Source organism: Chaetodon trifascialis, chromosome 21, assembly GCF_039877785.1.
Source record: "Chaetodon trifascialis isolate fChaTrf1 chromosome 21, fChaTrf1.hap1, whole genome shotgun sequence".
Classification (NCBI taxonomy): Eukaryota; Metazoa; Chordata; class Actinopteri; order Chaetodontiformes; family Chaetodontidae; genus Chaetodon; species Chaetodon trifascialis.
In genome coordinates, this window is record NC_092076.1 from 4,873,940 (window position 1) to 4,892,847 (window position 18,908).

General features: G+C 43.6%; 1 protein-coding gene across 1 annotated transcript in view; it reads right to left on the reverse strand.

Annotated features, from left to right (window-relative positions):
- The window catches only part of sdk2b (sidekick cell adhesion molecule 2b), a 249,802-nt gene that overhangs the window by 50,187 nt on the left and 180,707 nt on the right, over window positions 1-18,908 (reverse strand). Inside the window, exons 3-5 of the mRNA XM_070990041.1 lie at window positions 13,830-13,936; window positions 11,331-11,478; window positions 2,063-2,196 (exon numbers count right to left, since the gene is read on the reverse strand). Of these exons, the coding sequence (XP_070846142.1) occupies window positions 2,063-2,196; window positions 11,331-11,478; window positions 13,830-13,936 (389 nt within the window). The remainder of the gene's footprint in view (window positions 1-2,062; window positions 2,197-11,330; window positions 11,479-13,829; window positions 13,937-18,908) is intronic.

Sequence of the window (18,908 nt, forward strand, 5' to 3'; positions counted from 1 at the left end):
AGCTACAGGGGCTGTCATGACTCAATCTAACCAATCTTGGGTCATTAAATGCTGTATACGGGCTGTGTGTGCACCCACAAACACACACACACACACCTTAAACAATGTCGTGGTCTGACTGCTAGTCACCAGAAAACACTGCTTCATTTTTCAACTGGACAAACCCAAGTCCTTCAAATCAGTTTACTTTGAAGGAATAGCTCGATACTTTGGGAAATACACTTATTTGCTGTAAGATCAAAGAATTAACATCAGTCTTATGTCTGTGTGCAAAATACAGAGTTGGGGTCAGGACATGGTTAGCCTAGCTTAGCATAAAGATAAACTGAGGTGGGAACAGCTAGCCTGGCTCTTATTCAAATGATAAAAAGTATGCCAAACAACAACTCTAAAGATGGTTTATTCACATAATGTATATAAGGATTGATTCTTTCATGTTAACACAGTCAGGCTAAATGTTTCCCACTGCCTCCAGTCTTTACGCTAAGCAAGGCTAAACACATACTTAACGCAATTCTGTACAATTCTGCACCAACAGAATATTGACATCATTCTTCTCATTGCACTCCAATAAGCTTATGTCCCAAAACGTGGGCAAATATGGAGAACAGCGGTAGAGCTGATTATATTAGCACTAGAGCATACTCACATACTCCCTCACACATATCCATTTAGTAGCTAAAACAATGTTAATGACAAAGCAGCCAAATTGTGCCTTGGCTGAAGTTAAAACCAAGGTTTTCAAACTTCATCCTGAGCACGAAAACCGTGACATGAGCAACACTAGCCTCCTCCGAGTTCCCCTTGACCTTCGCTCTTGCCCAGTCTTAGGCAAGCACTGTCGGAGCCAGGAAAGCTCATGGGAAATGCATTGTCAGAGGCGTCGCTGCAGGAACAGCTGCTGTAGCAGATACTGACGGATACACGAGCACACACGATGAAAAATGCAAGCACTCGCTCAAACACACACAACTCTCAGTGCTGGCTCTCCGAGCAGCCTGTACGTCCGTCCATGCGTGTGTGTGGGTGTGTGTTTGTGTGTGCATATGTGGAGCATATGTGAATGTTCATGTAAATGCATAGCATGATTCTGTGAGACCTGCCAAGTTGAGACCTCCCGCTACGCTCTCTATCGAACCTGACCCAGAGGGTGCGCGTCTGTGTGTGTTTGGGAGTACGCACTCGTACTAGTATAATCAACTCTGCCACTGTTCTCCATATGTGCCACAGGCTATTTCTGCTCCCTTGTGTTGTCAACTGTAATATCTTTCCCTCACCCTCTGCATTCACTTCCATACTGAACTCCAGTCTACCATGTCATAAGACGCTGTCTGTTAGGTTTCCTCTTATATTTCACTCTGCTGAGCTGAAGCCAGTTGAATTGGTTTGATTTGTGTAGCTTCTGTTTTTTTGTGTTGTTGTTGTGGAAGCTAAGGAGGCTGGTGAATATTAAAAACTACTTGGCAATACAACAGTCTGTTCCTGTCCCAGTCCCCGTGGCTTTCTCCGCCTTTGTGTGCACATCTGCAACTAAGTGTAAACATGGCTGCAGATGCACTTCACCACAATGAAATGAAATCTGATCCCAAAGGCTGAGCTTCTAAGATGTTGCACTGTGGTGGAGGTGGTGGATCAAATGCTTTACTTGAGTAAAAGCAGCAGCAAAAAATACCTAAAAAATACTTTGTTACAAGTAAAATCCTACATTCAAATGTAAAATTTCTGAATTATGTTCCCTAAGTTACATTATGCTGTTATATATTACATTATTTGCAGTGGTGGAATGTAATTAAGTAGATTCACACATTTTAGGTACTTCACATGAGTATTTCTATTTCATATACCTTCATACTACTTCTTCACTAAATTTCAGAGGGGTATATTGTACTTTTTATTCCATTACATTTATTTATGGACAGCCATAGTTACTAAATACTAGAAATTAAACATTATCTCCTAAAACATACTGTAATGTTAAACATGAGCAGGGCTTGAGTAGCGGCTGTGCATTGTATGGGCATAAAGAATACAGTATGCATGTATAGAGTATTTGGTTACTCACTCTCTACTGACAAGGTGATGGGCTGGCTGGTCTTGTTCTCTCCATTCTTGTCATTTACCGCTTGGACGTAGTAGCGCCCGGCATCCGGTGCTACTGTAGACAGGATGACCAGTGTGTTGTCCAGAGTGATGGCACTGAGGGGGGGACAACAAGAAAAGCAGAAGGTTTTATTTATTTTTTAAATGTATTTTAAGATATTCTGCAGGAGGACGAAGGAGGAGAATCACAACAAGTGGAAGGAATCGAGACAGAGAATTTCAAAATCAAGAAGCTCAGAAAAAGCTTCTGCTAATACGTCTTCAGCCGTCAAAGGTAGCGTCGCACTGCCTAATTACCGCTAAATATGTTTGTCTGGTTGTGTGTCCACACTTGATCCCACGGCTGAAAAGGGCATTAAACATTTTAACATTTTAATTACACTGCTCAAGCTGCATTAGGTATATCGATTTACGATGTGTAAACAATGTGTTGGTGCTGACTGAGCAAGGCAGAAATATTGACAGCCTCCCTTGTTCATACTTCTCCTTATGGTCTGTTCTGAAATACAATAGCCCTGCGTATTAACTCAGAGCTTTTAATTGGCTATTTGTACCCCTCTGCTTCCTGTGGCCTGAGCTTTGGCAGCTAAACACTTTTGGCAGAAAACAATGGTGTCTTCCTGTCGGTTGCTGAAATGATGCCTGAATAAATAAACACTGATCCATTTCTCGGCAGGTGTCCTATAGGAGGCACGGCGTCTTGTTGTCTCTATCAAGTCCTCCCTCGTCAATGTAGCAAACAGTGAGGGAGAAACCTTCCTCCCTCCTCTCCGCCGCCTGATGTTACAGCCCCCTGACTATGTTTACAATCAATATTTTCTTATTATCTGTGCCTGTTCAACAATCTGGAGGTAGATAGCCTGTTCCAACTGGGCGCCTTGCTCCACATACTACATCTTTTCCTCTGGCCTTATCCCTCCATCTACTGTTCCGTGCAACTCCACCTCTCTCCTTCACTTCATCCATTCCATCCGATGCCGAGTGTGGTCATGTGAAGAAACGATATTTGGCTGCCTGCCCTGACAGACACAAAACTACCAAACCACATTTGGGAATAAGATAACCTATTGATTTAAAAAAAAAAAAATATATATATATATATATGCAAATTTCATACATTTGTGACACGGCTGAAGACTCAGACACGGTTACACACCAGAGCACAAATCTCTCACATTGTCGAACAAAAGAGAATTTCAGTCAGAACCCAATCAGGAAGCTTACTCTTTCAGAAAAATACTTCTGTCAGAGAAACAAATCAATATCATTCAAATGGCTGTGGCTCCAGCCCACCCTCTGTACTCTGTGACATTTCTGTTTGATTTTCTCTTTGATGCTTTCTTTAAAGTTCCCAGAGCAGGGCTAAATCCGGAATAACAGCTATCTTAGTAATCAATAACAAAAAAAATCTTTGAATCCCTGCAAGTAATGGCTTCTTCTACAGAAGTACTGTGCTGCTTGCTGCATGAGTGTAAAAACTAACACCCCCGTCGTGTAAATTTCAGCTGTATTGCGTTTCACAGCTGATGACCTCCTCTTTCTCCCTTCCTCCAATCCAAACCACTGCACTTCTCCAACCACTTGTTCCTCCATCCTTCAACTGATCAGCAGGGAAACCAAGGGCCTGCTGTGCCTTATCAAGGAAGCAACAGAGCTGATGAGTAACTGAGGGAAAAAAAAATCAAATGTGGAAAGAAAAAATAATGCTCACAAGCACACACATAAAATGTATGCAGGTGTGCACACACATATAAAAACCTTCACATGCTCTCACTGTAGAGTCATGCAGGAAAAAGCATTTGACAGTGCGCAGAGATATGATGTGTATGCTCTACATAGCTACCTGTGCTATTAGCATTTACAGTACGACAACTTATGAGATCCATCTCCAGACTGACTGATTGTCAACTATCTCAAAGCAGCTGCAGTCGCTGGGCTCATTTGGGATTCCCCGCGCATGCTGAGGCTGAAAACAGTCTTCCTAAAGGGGCTGGCAGGCCTCAATGGCTGCAGCTTATGATCTACGGTAAATATTTAATGCTAGCTCGCTGGAGCGGTGACATCCTGGACGCACAGCCATGAATTATGGATCCCTTCAGGGATGTGGCCAGAGCGGAAGTGTCCAAAGCGCTGAATGAATCCCAGGTGACTTCCCAGGACCTTTCTAAAACAGGGACACAATCCAGGGCTTAGCGAACCTGTCATTTAAGAAACTCCTGAAGATGAATATACAGGGCAGAGCTCTTAAGTTGTAGGCGGCCGAGATGTACATCATCTCTAGGAAACAGCCTATTGTATCTGTTATAATGTCAAGCATTGTACGATGTGACCTGACAGGCTCTTTCTCTTTTTTCTCCATTTCTTTTGCCTCCAAACACCACTCTCTACTCAATAACCCCGTCAGGTTTCAACTAAAACAACCCCAAATCCAAAAAAAGTTGCTGTAAAATGTAAATAAAAACAGAATGTACTCATTTGCAAACAAACTGTGTTTACTGACAATGTTGACAGAGTGTTCCTGAGCCCATGTAGTAATATCCTTTGTACAATAGTGTTCACAAAGTGGTGAAACCTCGCTCCATCCATGCTCAGGAATGGCTGAATGGCAGCATCCGAACATTTTCGGAACTGGTGTTGTGTCTCCCCATCATCAATAGCAATTCCTGATTTCGTCAATGTTAGTGTGAGCGGGAGGCAAATTTTCCCCCGGCTAGTTAATTTTAATGTGCTCCCCTGCTGAGCATTCTCTCTCCTCAGCCTGTAATCAGGGGTCCTGCGGTGGGGGTCAAACAAAACTTTGTTACATAGCTTGTTCAGCAGATCTAACCTCTCCCTGCGCTCGCCAGGCCTCAGGGATCAAAGAGCACATGATGCAAGAAGAAATTAAAGGTAAGCCAATTATCCTGAATAGCTTCACATGTATATCAAGGGAGCCGGAGTAGGGAGATAAGAATTTGGATAAATGAGGTAATGAAATTGTTTTTTTGTTTTTTTTTGTGGACTGGCTTCCTGAAGTAATATCTTGTTTTAGCATGCTGCTTTATTTATCTATCTCATTCTCTCTCTGAGTGCATTTTGGTCATCCTTATTCAACTCCCCAGTCTCTCAGTGATGTGTGAGCAGCTGTCTGAGGCTTGCTTGTAACGATGGCTTACCACGTACCCGGCATCGTGTGGGGATTTATCAAGCCACAGAGCTGAGAAATTTGGACAAATCAGATATGTGCGAACATGCCTCTGTCTCTGTCTGGTTTTTATGTTTATTCCTACGTCTCTGAATGCTTTTCCTTTTTATTCCAACCCAATTTCCTTTTCCATTATTATTCTCCAGAAAGAGCTGTGGTCTACAAGAGAGCCTGGCAGGCTGGACAGTTACTCAGAAACATCTTGGCTAACTGTGTACTTCATGTACAACCTCAGTTATTCTTGCAGCAAAAAGTAGTGTTAGTCTCATATGCAATTACTTTCTCGTGGATTAATTTGTTTATGTTTAGTGTCAAGGGAGGCTTTTCAATGACCGCAAGCATTATAATGATTCTGTAGCGCTTCAGTCAATAATGATGATGAGGGTTTATGTTTGATTGAAACAGACTGATGGAAGTTTAAATGTTTTACTTGCCACTTGCTGCTTCCCTTCTGTAATTTTCATTATTGCTAATAAATTACATTACAGGGAAATTAAATAAACAATGATCCAGGGTTGCTCTCTTTAATTAAGAACGCATCGTCCCTGGACTCTGCATCTTGAACAAGTAGCTTAAGAGCACATCTTTGTTGCTTGTTCAACCATCGAGTTTGTCAGTCTGTGTGCATATCTTATCATGTTAATCCAGCACTGACACAGTGTGACAGAGCCGTGCCTGTTCTAACACACACACACACGCTTGGGACTGTTTTGGCATCTGTCGTGGCTGTCCCTCTCCGCTGGGCCGTGAGAGGCCTAACCTCGCTCTACAGCCTCAGACCTCCATTACATGCAGACAAATGGCCCCGGTCGGCTGATGGCCTCCCCCAGGAGACGGAGAAGGGTCGACAGGATCAAGCAGCTCACATGGCTGGCTAAGGTATGAGTCAAACTGCAGCCAGCAGACAGACGAAGGCAACATAACGTTAGAGAGGGAAAGAGGAGTGAGAGCTAGCAGCAGGCTGCATGCCCTACTGCTCAACAGACCTGTGATGAAAAAGCCACAGCTCCTGGGGATGGAGAGATGGAGGAGTGAGAGAGACGAAAAGAGGTAAGGGAATGCTGCTCATGAAAACAGCCACTTGTTTTCTCACCGGGGGCATGAACTAGAGATTTGTGGCTCACTGTTAGCTTTCTGCTCCCCCATTGCTCCCAGTTGGTTGAATGTTCTGAAAACCAAACTCTGTGAGGAAGAAAAGGATGTCCCAAATACTCCGCAAGGTCAGATAGTGACATAAATGAACTCAAGGCGATGTGTGATCCGCCTTGATCTGCTGAGTGTTTTTCAAGACCAAACACAACAGGCTATCCCTAAATCCTTCCACCGACCGAGCCCAATGATCCATCTATCAACATTAGAGTTGAAACGATTTGTCGACAGAAAATTAGCAGGAGATTATTTTGCTAAACAATAAATCGTTTTGAGGCATTTTTCGATTTTTCTGCTGCCAAACATTTGCTTGTTCCAGCTTCTCCAGTGTGAGGATTAGTTGATTTTCTCTGCTTTACATCATTGTAAATAGAATATTTTTGCTGCTGGGGAGACAAATCAAGACATTTTATAGACAAAACAACAGAATAATTAATTGATATAATAACCAACAGATTGATCTGGAGAGAGAATAATTGTTGTAGCCCAACTCTTCACACCCATGCATGATGTCGAGTTGTTCGCTGCCTTCACATCATGTCCCTTTTGCCCTGCAGATTGTTGGACTTGCGACTAATGCTGGGTAGCTGGGCATAGTGAAATGCAGAGGAAGGGCTTGGCCATTCACTGGCCCTCGTGACTAATGGGGAATCCATAGCAGACTGACAGGACCCGAGCATCACAGGCAGGGGCCATTAATTGATCAGTAGCTACAGCAGATTACTCAGGAGAATTGCAATGTGTGTGTGTCAGGGATGTCCTCCCACTGACTCCTCCAGGTCAGACTCCTCTGTGTTCTGTCTTAACAGACACCTCTACAAGGTTGTTTTCAGTGTAATGCAGATAAATCCATGCCCAAGTGTCAATGGAAAGTTTCTGGAAGAGAAAAGCAGGTAGTGGTAGTAAGTTGTTGTCAGAGCAGAAATAGTGAGAAGGTTGGGTCCACCACTATATCCAGCAGCAGACTCACCTTCCAGCCAGCAGCTCTACAATTCCTGGCAAATGTGTTTACTGAAGGAGCCTCTGATTATACACGGCATTAAGTCTCCAAAATAACACAACAAATCACACCAGCTGAATGGAAAAGACCCTGCCAAATGTTTTCCCCATTCAATAAGGGAAGAATAATGAAATAAATAAGTTCTTTTCCTCCTTGCATCCCACTCTACATCGCAACACAACAAAGACACGAGGGCTCAGGTTGAACCAACCCACTGCAGGGCAGCTAGACTAATGCCCCGCTGTACATTTCAGCACCAAGTAAAACAAGGACACAATGTCTTGAACCTAGACAGCGAAAAACAAGAGTATAGCAAAGACCATAAGTGAATCTGCAAGTTTATGGGTGAACTGTGAGAGACAGGACAGGCGTCTTTGCCTATGCCAAGAACAACAGCTGGAGAGGCCACATTGCAAAGAGAGAGCAGGCACTGTGGCACAGTGAGACGCTGCCTTGCCAGGAGCAAACAGCAGCAGGGAAGCAAAAAACGCTGTATTCTGTAAGTTTCTGTGGGTTTCCTTTACACATCCAGGCCCTGGGTGGTGTATTGTGTTCACATTGTACTACGTACGAGTTAACTTGCATCCCTGACCCTGATGGCTGGGTTCCAATCACCTGTTCAATCTTGTATCCCTTTCAAAGTTGGTAAAATAGTGTTCAACAGCGTAATATTTGCTAATTTACAAATACACTGGATGCTGACGTCCCTGCACTGAACAAATAAAAATTTAGAGGTTTTTCTTGTTATTTAGAGGATATGCAGTTGATAAATGAATTTGATACTTGATTCAGATTTTAATAAATACTATCAAAACCTAATCCCAGCGTTCCTTACGTTTGCAGCACCAATAACATGTTCTTGTACATTTCGACAACGTGTCAGATCAAGAGATGGATTTGCTGAGTGTGCACAGGACCCGATCTCACAAAAGTCAGTGCTACAAACAAGTGCCATCCTGGAGTAATTTTCAAGCCTCTGCCACCTTTCTACTGAGAGAAAAAACAGACAAGTGCAAGATAAGACAAGACCACCCCCTCCTGCTGTATGACGCAACTCCCAGCGAGAAGCACTCTCACACATACAGTAGAGGCCAAACTGATCACAATGTGAACGGAAATAATATAAGATTAAAGATGTAGAGCACCCTGGAGAGAAGGCATACATTTCATTAGCTGTGGGTTAGATTGGTTGGAGGTGATTAGGCTACCACGGTTATTCTGGGTATGGCTGTTTTTCCACCTCTCCTCCATTGCTGAGGTGTGATCACACAGAGCACAGAGAGAAGAAGCAGCAAGACGAACCCCTGGAGAGTCTGCAAATTAAAGTTATGACACCTGAGGAGGGATAGCGGGAGCAGGGGACAATGAGGGGAGACACAAAAAGAGCGAGTAAAAAAACACAAAGTAGGAAAGTAGGGATATTATAAATGAAAGAAAATGGTCACCATGGTTGTAGTCCATGGCAATTTTTACCCAATCCTCTTCCTCCCGTCACTTCTACTCCACGTTGTAACTTGGCTCATTATGGAGCATGAACACCTGACATGTATAGATCTTGCAGATAGAACTACCAGTCTCACAATGACTATAACCATTATGTATAGAAGCCAATGTGACAATGTTTAGAGAGACTACACAGCTGCAACCGACTCTGGAGAGCACTAGTCCTTGGAAAGAGCCTTCATCAAGGTAACATTTGTGGTTCAGCGCTGATATCTCTCTTTGGCGCTCTCTCAATCTCCCCGACTAGTGGGAATTTGATGCCTCTACAGAGTCAACGCTAGTGGCACGAATCAAATTCAATTAAGTGATTTTCAATAAAAAAGGCCGCCTGTTATCAACGGCTCTCATTTGCACACAGTGACCTTGGTGGTGCGCAAGGAATTAGCATTCTCAGAGCTAGAGGGTAGGAAGCGAGGATGAAGAGAAGCAAAGTACACACAGTGGGTGGCCGATAATGGAGACAAAAGGAGCGAGAGAGAGAGAGAGAGGAGGGAGGAGAGAGAGACATCGACAGGAAATAAATGAGACAATAAGTGAGAGAGGAGAAGGGGCTGAACGAGAGAAATGTGAAACTAATAAAGAGTTGAAAGTGTGTGAATCATTCGACCAACTTTCATAACAGTAACCTCTCAAAATGCCAACTTGTGGCAGCCTTAATACACACCATGAGCTCCGCATGTCACCGTTGTTTGACCTTTTTCTTAACAACTTCTCAAAAGTAATCCAGATTTCCACAAGAAGTCAGAACAAAATCGAAGCGAGCAGCCTACCCACGGCCAGCTGCAGCCTTCAGCTTCTCAGTCAGTCTGGGCGCTTGTCTCATTGTCATTCTAGGTCAGGGTATGATTACTGATGATGAGGAGCTGATAAGAAAGATTCACTCTAACCAAGGGCAAGGTCACCTCCCACTGCGAAGAAATGTAGATGTGATGAGATGGGGATAAGTGCCTTTTTAACACACACACACACACATGCGAAGGAACACACCCACAAAGTATTCCTACACAAGACAGGAGCACAGAGCAGTGTGTAAAAAAAAAGAAAAAGGATCCAATAAAGCCAATCAACGAAGGAGAAACAGAAGCTCATCATCTCCACTAGAGATCTAATTGGAGCTATAAGTCAATATGCTGTCAATATGAATATTGTGAAGAATTGTGCCATTTTTTGGAGACAATTCAAACCGTACAAAACACAGACGTCACTCATAGGCTTCTGAAGAGCCAATATGGAGCTAAGTGACAGCGATTCTGGTGGTTGCCATCTTGGCAGTGCCAGACTCTGCCGAAGTCCTGGCGAATCCAAAAATGGGTAAAGAGTTGGGTGGAGCTGAGGCAGGCTGAATAAAGCCTGGTTGCTGAAAGCTAGCGGCTAGCTGTCATTCAAAGGAGCCATGCCCATAATGCTGCGTAACATCAAACCCACTTTTGAGCCCCAGAGCTGGATTTTACAAATCAAAGTTTGTTTACAGGTCTTGGAAGTACTACTACATATATGAAAAAAGTTATATAAAGATCAGTCACCCAGTCACCCAGAAATCTGATCAATTGTCTCACATGATGTTACTTCACACAGTTGGGAAAACTACAAGCCTGGAAGCTGGGGTTGTGGAGTTAAGAGTGTTAGAAGCGGCTCACCAGACCTCTGTAGGCCAGTCCTCATCTCTGCTCGAGGCTAGCAGCTCAACGCTACATTAGCCGCTACTGGCATAACACGCCCAAATCTTCAAAAGGAGTGCAATGCTAAATAAATAATTTTGGAGAACACAGAAAGAAAATGTAACTTCAGTACCAAAATTGGCCAAAACTGCTTTCTTGTGGCAAACATCACAACAGAGAGAGAGGACATCTTTCCCATCGACCCCTCCATTTACACCCTTCTATTTTAAATGAACAGAACGGGGAAGCAAAACAACAATCCCATTTGAGACTGTCAGCAGCTCCAGCGCTCATTAGCCCAAATGGGCACTGATGGTGCCGCATGAGCACCACCGCTGCCGGCTGGCATACATTGATAGGCGCCCTCAGAAACACACAGAGACCAAGATGAAGAGAGATGGAGTCAAAGATAAGCTGAAGAAAAAGTGGCTGGTTTAGGTTTCTTTTCAAATAAAAATGAGGAACGAAAGGGCGATTTCATTCTACACAGCTCCAAAAGTGCTTTGGTCTTGGGCCTTTCTCCAGCCTTCTGCAGGAGAAATTCAAACTCTCCTTTAGCACGAAATGTACCAAGATGAATGACAAACGACAGGTGGGAACAGACGCTCTCAAACTAAAGCACTCAACGGCCCCCTGGAACAAACAAAGCACCAAAAACTATTAGGCCAGAAATACAGAGCAAAACGCAAAAAAGACTCTGCAGGACCAAACAAGTTTTAAAAATAAAAGTACTTACATGCGACTGCTAGGTGGAATCTTGCGCCCATCTCTGAACCAGGTGACTTGTGGCTGGGGGAAGCTGCGAATGCGTGGCGCTGGGATAACGGCACCCTCTCCCTGAGACACTGACTGGCTGCGTTCACCCTCCTCAAAACTGCCCATAACTACAGAAAAACAAACAAACAAACAAACGAGAGAGAAGAGTGAGAAAGAAAAAGGTTATGCAGAGTCACAGGCACAAATTTCCCTTTCTTTCTTGCTTCTGACTTTTTGCTGCCCAGAGCTTTTGCCATCTGCTTTCTGTTCTGAAATGTTGCATCGAGCCACTTTGATGGACAGCGCGGTGTTGTTGCCATGGTTTCCCCGGCACATCAAGAAAGGCTAGAAGGAGCGAAGACGAAATGACTCACTGAGGGACAGAGAGGGGACGTTAAATAGACTCATATTCATATTCCGAATCCTCCTGTGTGGATGCATCGAGGGCAATCAATCTTGATCACACTCTAAATGTGTGCATTACTCAACATAGTAGATGACCAGCGCTGCCTCTATTCTATTATCGCCTAATACATTTCATTTGTTACAGCAGTTTTATTCCCCCCATGCCTCATTATATCATAAAAGCTGATAAAAATACTGCACTAATATTCCTGCTCCATGCTCTGCCTATTTGTAAGTGAGATCAATGGGCAGGTTGCGAATTTTTGATGGATTTCACGTCGATCAGCCCAAACTTCAATTGTTGCTTCGATCTCAGCTGTGCAATTCTCTGCTGCAATCATATTGGCTGATGCTGACAGAAAACCTTTATGGGGCAGCAGTAACAAGCAGATTTTGTATTTTATTCGTGCGACGCTGTCTGAAAGATAAAGTGCAGACTTGGGTTTTGAAGAAGTGACAGCCTAAGTTTTTTTTAGCCCCACGAGAAGCGGGAGAAAGGATCGTATATCCGTCTCTTCAATTCAAGGGAAACAATAAAGAAAACTACGCTGAAATCATTTGAACATAACATCAAACACTCAATTAAAGTCTAACATCGTTCAGAAATAATAATATATTTGAAAAATGTAGGGATCAAGGTATGGGTTTGAACTGGGGGTGTTGGAGTGGTTGTGCATCGATGGCAATCTTATTTCTCTCTCTCCCTCGCTCTCTTTCAAAGAGAATAAAAAAGGTAATCTGGCTTTGCGGTGCAGCTGTGGTGCTTAGCTTAAATGAAAATCTGGGAAGTGTGCAAATCCCGACTTTGATCTGCAGTTTCGGCGATGTGACGTCCTCCTCCCCTTCCATAAACCCTAATGCCTCGGCATGTTTCCCTTTCTCCGAGGTGTGTCTCGGCAATCCTAATTGTGCTGCCTCAATGGAATAGCTTGCAAAAGAGATCTCCCCATCTCTCCCTTCTATCTTTCCCTCTCCCTCCCGTCTGTCTCATCCATTTCTTCTGCAGGTGTCCTTAATTCTCCTTTTTACTTTGCCTCACGGTCTGTACCCCTTCATGAGCAGCTGATGAGGGGGAAGAAGAGAATTATGGAAATGGAAAGAGGTGCGAATAAAGAGAAAGAGAATAACAGCGGGGTGGAAGCCAAGAAATAAATAGAAAGCAGTGGTGGCCAGACAACAGACAAAGTCAAGAGAGAGGGAAGAAAGCAACAATAAAAAGAAACAGTGATGGAAGCAAGGACGAGTCAGAATGAAGGAAGAGAAGGAGATGCAGAAGAAAGCAGTTGGCTACAGCTACAATATGTTTGTCCAATACTTAAGAAGTGGACCGGTGGGACTGTTAGCCCGCTCCTTCTCCCTCCCATCTCTTTCTCTCTTACGCCTGGTTGGCTGCATTGTTCACTCAGGTGTGTCACATCCACTCAAATGTCGCTGGAACAAGGGGAAGCCAATGAACCTGGCATACCCTGGGAAGGCAGGATAATGGGCATAGGACAGTTGTGCCTATGGGGGGGTGGGGACTGGGGGTGTATTCAACGTGACAACACTCCAGACACCTCTGCGGCACGTCTGTAATAGCTCGTTAACAAGATGAGGGAGCTGAGCAGCCTAAAAGTGGCGCTGGAAATTTACAGAAACACGGCGCATCTGAGCCCCATTTTCGCCAAGAAACGACAGATGTTGTTGACAAAGGAGAGAGAATGAAATAAGCGGCGGTCATATTGAAATGAAGGAAAGTTAAAAACAACCACGGCAACAGTATCAATCTAATGGGAATGCTGGGTGGAACAGCTGTCCGGGTCGATAACACCCCGAATGATGCGCAGGTAGATCTTTCACCCTGCCAGCATCTGTCCCTCCCTAGTCAGTCCTTGATACAAAGGCAACCAAACAGAGTGTGGACATACTGTGTACTCTGCATGCAGTCAAACACACACACACACACACACACACACACACACACACACTCACACTCACACTCTCTCTCTCTCTGTATCCATCTATCATCCACCCTTTAATACAACCACTGGCACCATTCATCTGTGTTTCAGCTGCATCCCGTGTTGATACTTACAGGCCACCTGCACTTCTGTGCGCCTCTGCAGAAGGGCTCCCACCCGATTCCTCACGATGCAGCGGTAGAAACCAGCATGGGAGCGATCCAGCGAAGGGATTAGGTACCTTTAATAAGCAAACACACACACAAAAGAGTGAGGATTCTCTTAAATTGCAATAAACTGGTAAACTAATTAAGACAAAAGTTGAAATCAAAAGGGTACTTATGTAAGTGCACAAACACAGGCTTTCGCAAATTTGTAAGCACGAACGTGCTGAAAAGGCACAAACACACATCAGTGTCTGAGCACACACACACACACACACACACACACACACACACACACACACACACACACACACACACACACACACACACACACACACACACACACACACACACACACACACACACACACACACACACACACACACACACACACACACACACACACTTAAGACCATCTAATAGAGGAACAAGGGCACAGAGGACATTGGAGCTTAGCTGTTGTTTATTCCAATGATAATGATGCTCGGGAGGTTAACCCAGCTACCACAGTGAAGCTCTCCCCCAAGACACACACTTACATCGACAGGCACAGACAACAAACACTTGCATTTAAATTTATTCTATGTAAACACACATGTGCACATTTGCACAAAACAAGACAAAGGTTGAAGCTGTGTGTCTCCAGCAGTTGACACTCTCCCCATGACCTTGACTTCAGTGTCCAGCTGTGGTGGCAGTACTGCCTCCCTGCCATGTGGAGGCAGCGTAGCATACACTTTTATATAGCTGCTGTGTGTTGGGTAGACTAACAATTGACTTGATTTAAGTTATATCTGGAGCCACATCTGGTGATACAGCTGATGCCAAAAGAGTAAATGGCAAGAGAGGATGATCAACATGCTGGAATTCAGTGATTCTGCAAACCCTCCACTAAACCCTGTAATTAAAAACATATCTTGAATATCTCCATAGATGTTGTTGTCTATGCAAAAACTGTACTTTATTTACACCTACATCATCATTCAACTCATCTCATTTGAAATGTGTTGCAGACACAGTTTTAAACGAGTAAAAATACACTCGTAGAAGCTTTCGACACATCTCATTTTTCAACTTTTACACTTTCAGTATGGTAAAATATACACACCTTTCACTAGAACATATAAGAGCGTCAGCATGCTGCAAACAACTAGCTTGTTGGATTGTTAAACAGCATCTGAAACCCCCACTCCCACATCATTCCAACACTGGAAAAATAAAATGAAAAAAATTCCCGAAAGTGACAATCTGACAATCACACCCACATCATGCAGCGATTGGTTTGAACTTCGCACTCAAGCCCTCGTTTCATTCTTCACACAGTGGCTTCTGTTGCTGTTCGTGTGCGCAACTGAGCGCAACAACATGAATACCTTCATGGATGGACTTTCCCAAAGTGTTCGCCAACATCGCCATTTGTATGATTCACTGAGCTGCCACTGCAACAGCAGGAACAAGACTCAAAGCTTGATGCAGCCAGGAGGACGCTACAATGAACAAGTGGCCACTGAAAACAAGTGTGCACTTTTGCCTTTATGAAAAGCGCACACTGAACCCTAATGCTCCTCTGTGTGTGTGTGTGTGTGTGTGTGTGTGTGTGTGTAAAACCTTGTCAGAAAAGCATCACTTCTGCATCACACGTGAACTAACAGCTACGGGCTACTGGCTTCAGACGCAGAGTCCCGTGGATACTCGTGAGTGATCAGTGTTTGTTTGACTGTGTGCGCCTCTCTTCCACATCTGCAACACATCACAGTATCTGTGAGAGGTGCAGGATTGCATTTGTCTATTTTGAGCCATTCAAGTTATTCATTTCAGAGATCTGCCATCCAGACTGCTCAGAACGCCAGGCATCAGCTTCTTAACAGCCTTTCAATAACTAATAAATGGCATTGCAGTGGGAGATACGCGGAGCGGCCAACTGTTAAAGTGGTTGCACAGACGGTCTCTAATGGCATGTTACATGGCAGCACAACGTGTAGAAGTTGTGAATTAGCCTACAGCGAGTTGTACATGTTTAATTCGAGTCACTCTAGCACAACACATTCTTGTCAAAATAAATACTTCTGGTGGGAGGTGAAACAGTTGCCACAATGAGCGCGCTTGCCATCTTTGCTGTCACATTCCCGCATGATATGTGCTCAAGAGTACTTACCGTACTTGCCAGGCAGAATGCCTGCATATAACCCTCAGTGATGGGATGTACCGGTTTCTATAGTAACCACATGCAATTTGTTGAAAGGTTTTTTTTTATGATTTACCCTTTTGTTTAAAGAGTTATTTTTTGCATGAATAAATGTTTGGGAAGAGCACAAGTGAATAAAAGAGAAGTAAAAGAGAGCAATTCGAAAGTTCAGGAGTGCTCTCAACAAGCTGTTTGCAGCAAAGTTTGAATACTTGAAAAAATAAAGCTGCATTTGAGGGTTATGGAGACACATAATAGGAGTCATCATACTAAAAAAAAGCGCTATTTGTGTGTGATGCACAAACAAACAGCACTCCTCTTGACTGTTCTGCAGTCAGCTGAATATACATTACAGATTCTGAAGGAATTCAGGAAAAGGGTTCTACAAATTGCCGAAGGCTAAAGAGGAAAGCTAAATGAAATGATACTTTTAAAGAGGCGATGTAAAATTAGCTAACCACACACTTAGTTGACTAAATGAATGTAAAACAAAATCTAAATATTTGAACAGATCTGTCTACAGAGAACCAGAATGTCTTTTCAAGTCCTTGTGATTTTGATCATGCTGACAAAAACTCTGCTTTTAAAGTAGGACTAGGCTTATATGCCTTCAGAGTTGGGATGAAATATCACTTCATGCTGACTCATCAATGATCATATACCGATGGGTGACAAATTAAAGAAAAACCAACATCCAACCAGGAGCTGCCAGAACAAGTTCAATGTCTACGAGTCTCTGAACCAGATGGAGCACAATTCTTCCAAAAGACATTCTCTTGTTTAGTGTTTTGATGATGGTGGAGGAGAGCATTACCACTCATACTCATTAAACCATTCAGACCCCCCCCCCCCACTCTCTACAGAAACGGCTGCATTTCTTTTGTTAATCCACTCAGTCCAGGTTTTTCACCAGTCTGTATGCGTCAGGAAACATTTCAACATGCAAGATCACTGACTCATTCCACAGCCACTTGTTTGCTTTGCCACTCAAACAGAAAGGGGACAATTCGTACCTGGCAGGCAGTCTGGTTGCAGACCGATCTGAGCCTTGCAGAGGGAATTAAGCATGGGGATGTCATCATTCTATATAGCATCCTAGCGACCATCAGTGCTTTCATATGGCTCATTCATTGGGCAGTATGCACTCAAATTTGCACTGCCTCACGAAATCTAAAATCTCTAAAATCCATACGCATCGCTTAAGCAATCATTCCTGCAACCAGCTGACCATGTCGAGGCGGGGGGCTGTGTCGTTGGATAACAACACCTTTCAGAGATGGAAATTCGACAACAGGAACATGATATAGGGTTCAAATAGTACAACGATACAAAATCAGCAATTCAGTCTGATCATCAGGCTAATATGTTGGATTATTAACATCTGTTTCTCCTGTGTTATTTTGATAACTTGAGAATGTCTGGACAGCTGCCTTTGTGCTTTGGGAGTGGCTGCTAACAAATGGAAGCAGCGCTGCAATAACAAATGGTTGGATGTGTTCGAAGGCTGTTAATATCTATAAGAAAAAATGAAATCTGAAATCAAACCTCATTAGCGGCAGCAGCAGACGGACCCAAAGGACTAAATGAGTTTTAGCCCAAAGTCTGTTAAAGCTTAATCAACTAATCAGGAGTCTGTATTAATGATGTGTGACTCCTTTCATATGTTCCATCAACTAAATGATGACAATAAATTAACACAATTACGTATATGTGTTATGCGTAGATGGAAGTGAGATGAGGTGAATAGATGATGGAAGAGTGTGTGTAAGAGAAAGGAGTGACATAAAAGCCAAAATGTGACTCACATCATAGCTTGAGTGGAGAAGAGGCAGGCATTAAGAGAGAGATAGCTGACAGGTGGTGTCGGTGCTCCAAGTTTAACCTCGCTGAGGCCTACCGAGATTTCACCCCAGAGCCAGAACCTTCAGGGTGACTTTAGACGGCACTCTCACTCTCTTTCTGTCTCCCTCTTTCGCTCTGTCCCTTATATAATGAATACAATTAACCTTTGCGGAGCTGTGCGCGTTGGCAGCAGGTAGGGGGAGTCAGCGGGGGCTCGCTGTGTTGGACAGAGATTGATTGATGTTCCTGTGGTCAGCGCACTCCGTCAGATCCCCTTTAATTAGCCCCACTCAGGAGAAATGATTAGACGGAGGAGTGGCAGGCAGACAGATAGAGGGACATGAAAAAGAGGGAGGACTGGGTATGAAGTAGGTTTGAGATGGAGGCTGGAGAATGAATTGAGGGACGGAGGGAGAAAGAGGGAGGGAAAGATAAAGGGATGGTAGGGCATGATTGGCAAAACTATAATCCTAGATTGAAGATGGCTGCAGTGCACTTTATAGTGAGTGTTCACATAATAACATCACACCTGTGCCCAAGGATAGCTCCAATAACATTTTACTTAAATTGCTGGTTATACAGTAGGATTATAAACCCTCACACGCACATCATGAGGATGTTGTAATTATGCCCCAACTGCATGACAGTAAATCACAATTCACCATAAAGCGTCATAAATCTGGAATGAGCCGATAATGACACATCTCTTATCCCCAGCATCAATGCATTCGCTATAATTTAAAAATTTTTTCCCTGTTATTTCAGCTAATGTAATTTCCCTGCTAAACACGGCAAATCTGATCTTAAAGGGTGTCTTTTGCAATACATCATGTCACGCAACAACTGTTTTACAGCCCATAATAAACGCAGACGCTTAGCACAGTGTGTCACGGCTCACTTTTAATGATGTTTTTTATTCTCATTGTATTGTTTGGAGTTTGTGAAAAGGTCAACACCCTCTCATAACAGTTTGATGTCATTTTACTTTCGTTAATGAGTTCGCTTACGGCATTGTGGCACAC